This window comes from Pterocles gutturalis, unplaced genomic scaffold (assembly GCF_000699245.1).
Source record: "Pterocles gutturalis isolate BGI_N339 unplaced genomic scaffold, ASM69924v1 scaffold36994, whole genome shotgun sequence".
In the NCBI taxonomy this organism is placed as follows: Eukaryota; Metazoa; Chordata; class Aves; order Pterocliformes; family Pteroclidae; genus Pterocles; species Pterocles gutturalis.
The window spans coordinates 1-4,450 of record NW_010134421.1 but is presented as its reverse complement, the minus strand read 5'-3'; the positions used below and the strand labels follow the sequence as shown (position 1 = coordinate 4,450).

The 4,450-nt window shown below is 36.6% G+C and overlaps 2 protein-coding genes across 2 annotated transcripts in view; one reads left to right on the top strand and one right to left on the bottom strand.

The window, feature by feature from the left end:
* Nucleotides 1-1,271, top strand: part of DIO1 (deiodinase, iodothyronine, type I) — a 3,563-nt gene extending 2,292 nt beyond the window's left edge. Inside the window, 2 exon segments of the mRNA XM_010081606.1 lie at nt 533-732; nt 1,206-1,271. Coding sequence (XP_010079908.1) covers nt 533-732; nt 1,206-1,271 — 266 coding nt within the window.
* Nucleotides 1,272-2,402: 1,131 nt separating this feature from the next.
* Nucleotides 2,403-4,372, bottom strand: HSPB11 (heat shock protein family B (small), member 11; the record flags this gene model as incomplete). The annotated part of the gene is made up of 4 exons (XM_010081607.1): nt 2,403-2,510; nt 2,961-3,004; nt 3,570-3,638; nt 4,266-4,372. Coding segments are annotated over 4 exons (328 nt in total), but the record flags the coding sequence as incomplete, so codon positions are not given.
* Between the last annotated feature and the right edge of the window lie 78 nt (nt 4,373-4,450).

Below are 4,450 nucleotides of genomic sequence, written 5' to 3'. Positions count from 1 at the left end.
TGAAGACAATCATCTCTGTGAAATGAAGCACACAGTTATATATTTACAAAATATCCTCTCACTGTTAGTACAGCTCCTTTTGGAAAAAAAAAAAAAAAAAGGCATTTCATAGAACAAAGGTTAAGTGTATGATGCCAGCATGTGTTATGTTTAAAAAAAAAAACAAAAAACCAAAAAAACCCAAAAAAACAACAGTAGAGTTAACATGAATTGTTTTTTAACAATTCTCAAGAACAGGATGCCACCTCTAATTTGAAAAAATTTAGCAAACAAACTGTACACAGTATTTTATCTACACTGTACTCTAAGTAACACATTGGCACTGATTTAAAAAAAAATCTTGGGACCATTTGTTTGAAAGCTGTAGTGCTCTCATACTCTGAGGGAGGGCTTTCATTTCATGGCAAGTTCTGGTGTTAGGAGTAAGCCGCAGTATTCTTTTAACAGTTTTGGGATATAACACACAGTACCTCCCCACCCTTAACACCTATGCAAAATGTTCCTTGCTAAATCCCTTTCTCATTTGTTTTAGATGGATGGGCTTTTAAAAACAATATTATTATTAAAAATCACCGAAGCCTTGAAGATAGAAAAAATGCAGCACAATTTCTTCAGAAAAATAATCCTTTGTGTCCAGTGGTTTTAGACACTATGGAAAACCTGAGCAGTTCAAAATATGCTGCACTGCCAGAACGACTGTATATACTTCAAAGAGGGAAGGTCATCTACAAGGTAAAAAAAAAAATCAACCATAATAATTAGCACACTATATTGATATTTTAAAATTTCAAAATAACTCGAGAATGCTTTACATTTAAGTCAGCATTTCATTCTGTTCCAGAGCTAATAATTTCACAATTCACTGTAACTGTGCAGAGAAGAAGAACTCAGAGCAAAAGCAGCCTGGGCTTTTATAATGTACATATTTGATGTACACCTCAGTCCTACTCAAATATTTATCTTCCAGCTCATTAGAAAACCTAGGTACAGCTAAGCTGTGAGAGCCAGGAACACGTCCCAGCTCCAGGATCCAGACGTTGGCCCTGTCTCAGTTACAGAACAGGGCATAACCTGTGCATACAGCATCTCCCACGTGAAGGCTGCTGCGCAAGGAAGCCCAAGCACACCTGCCCATGGTTCTGGCGCAGTTCTGACTCCTGCTTTGTGTGTCTGAGCATCACTGTATAATTTTATTGCCTTTGCAGGGAGGAGTGGGGCCTTGGAATTATCACCCCCAGGAAGTACGCGCCATCCTGGAAAAACTGAAATAGAAAAAGAAGAGAACTTCAGAGTAAAGACTATCTGGATAGAAGAGTTCAATGAATAAGTTTTCATAGACATAAAAAAAAAATTAAAAATAACAATAGAGACAACAAGAAAAAGAACACCGCATGTGCATCTAAAGAACATCTATAATGTGGTTCATTATGTGTTTGGAGGTTTTCAAGTCTCATCACTACAACCTCAGCTACTGCACTGTTAGTATCCTACTACACTTACACCACATGCAGTAATGAATAGTAGCTGGGTCCACTGAGCTGCCAGGACTGGATACTGACTACATTCATATGGAGTATAGTGCAGGATAAACTTCCGGGGTAGTGACATTTGCAGAAGTCAACTGGGACGCAAAACAACTGATTTCGCATTATCAAGATTCTCTTGTATACCTACGATTTTCCTAACTGTTCCCTTTCACTGACTTCAGAAGGCTTCTGAGTAAGACAATTGCTATCAACATTTGTTTCCATTAATATTTGTTATGACAGTCATAGCATAAAGCACAGGCGGCTGTGACCTGAGTGTGGAAAATATTCATAGAAACAAGGGATTGATCTGCAATTATTAAAAGTCTATCAGAGCACTTCATATGGCTTCAGCTCATTTCCCTCCCAACCACCCCTCCCCAGTTATTTCTAAGCATTAGTAGTTGTTTATATTCATCTTATTAATCTTGAACAGTTTGAGTTGATGAGAAAGATACGAATTTAAGAACTTGTAAAGGACTTGTTTGACAGTAGGAAGTAATACCTCCCATTTAAGTATTTAACCTTTTGGTTCTACTTAACTCAGAGTGCAAGGGATACATTTTACAGGAAATAAAAGAGTTTTTATTCCTATATTAAGGAAGCCTGATATAAACATACTAACTTAAATGAACTCAGTTATGTTCAAGTGTTGTAGGGTAACCGTCTCGGTTATAAAACTACAAAGCTGTTACTACAATTAACAGGAGTTCTGCAGTACATACATTAAACCCATGGGGAATACATACTGCTACATCCATTCCTTCAAAAAACCTTAATACAAGGTTTTAATAATAAATATTTTCTAGAATACACTACAGATACCAAAATATAACTTGTTTATAAAAATAACTGAGGTACAAATTGAAGCTGGACTTAAGTATTTTCTGCTGTGCCTTCTGCCATCACCCGGTGCACCGATACAAAATGATCAAAGGCAGATTCAATGATGAAACGCAAGTAAGTGGCTTGGCAATCAGGAAGCTATAGAAGAAAAAAAAAAAACAACTTTTTGCATTCTCTGTAGTTAACTATCAAACAACATTTGCAGAAGTTTGTTAGACAGAAGGATCTAGATATTTCTGTGTCTGTTTTCGAATTAGGCGTAAACCAAGCTTTTAATACATCTAGCCAGCTTCAGAGCTTCTTTAGATGACAGCAATTCAAAAAAGTCCAATCCCTCCCAACTGCTGCAGCCTTAAGGGCAACAACTGAAGGAGGAAAGATTGCCCCACCTCTGGAAAGAGCTCTTTCACAGAATCAGGAGCAGTAGGCAGGTGCAATTTCATGCCATGATCTACAAATTCCTATATCTAACATCAACTTAGCAATAACTGTAAATAAATACATGTTTTGGTTCTTCATAGTTTCTCCATAGTTAGTCTAGACATCCCATTTCATGAACCACTACTGATGTACACCGTAAATACTCACTGGAAATTCTTCCATTTGAAGCTGTCCTTCTGTGTGTTGCAAATCTAGAATTTTAAAGCAAATAATGAAGAATAATGTGCCATGCTGTGAAAAGTTTTCATTGGACTTCAGAGTTCAAGAGAGTTTAAGGACCATGAATTACACTGCATACAGAAATTGTTGGGGTTTTGTTTGTTTTTAACAAGGTGATTTAAGAGAACAAATACTTTTTTTTTCAGTATCCCAGTGTATACATATCCCACTCATTACACTGTTTTATAAAATGTCACCCAAGAGGCATCAAAAAAAACCCAAAACCAAAGCAACCAAACAAGCAGGAAATGGCACTCTATTATACTATGTAAGTCTGTTTTTAATTTTTGGAACATAAAAGCAAGTGCACAAGTAGTGCTTTTAGCCCTTATACAGCATTTTACATCTCCATACTGCTACAGAGACCAAGAGTGTTCATAAACTTAATTTAAATGTGACTATTACATTAATGTCTAATAAAATAATCATAAAGCCACACTTGACTACTCAACAAATAGACGTGGGGTTAAAATGACTCACTGAAAAAGATCAACATTATCCCACAAAATCCCTGCTGCTTCAGATTCAGAATCTTACCTTTTTCAACGCACTGTTCAAAACCTACTGGGTCTTTAGATACGCTTCGTTCAATCCTTAAGGTCCGCACTAAAATACATACACATTTTAAAAATCAATACACGTTCTTTCTTGATATTTATTCCATCACTTTTAATCTACAAAGCATTTTAAAACATTAAATAATCCATTCCTCCTCTAACTTGTGGGGCAGGACTGTAATACAGCCACCATCCTCATGTTCCAGGTTGTACAGTGAGACGTTTTCACGTGTGTTGCGTAGCCTTTACTAATGGTCAAGTTCCTGCCTCCATGCTCTGACCTTGTAAGAGTCCTTTCTGGTTTAGGCCTGACATTTTCCTTCACATTATTGAAAAAAGGAAGTCTAAGAGATTTCTGTTCTACAAAATTATAAAAATCAATATTCAAAATAAATCATTAAAAATGTAACTATTGTAATCCTGTCCATTAAATTAGAACAGCCATCACTGTGCAACAGAACAGTTAATTATAACCTCAATACAAGGTGTTATAAGAATAAAATCAGTGCAGGCGGGGTAGATTTTCCACCTTTTTCTGATTTATGAAAAACTTTGTATGCGAAGAATGTTTGCTTTGTGAAGCGAAATCTGTTAAAAGTGGCTACTTGCAGAACATGACACTACTGTGACAATTTCCATATAAGCCAGAGACACGCATATGAACACAAAGTCTTACCCAAATAACACTGGATGGCGACTTTGCTGATTTTCACACATTTAGGAAACCCAATAATGAATTCCTGGGGGAACATGCCCGTCGTCGTCCAAAACGTTTCTGAACTTCTGTGGAGAAAACAGCACAAAACCCCCATCTGCAGCTTTCCATCTGTAACCACCTCCAAAGAAATTCCACACCAAAAA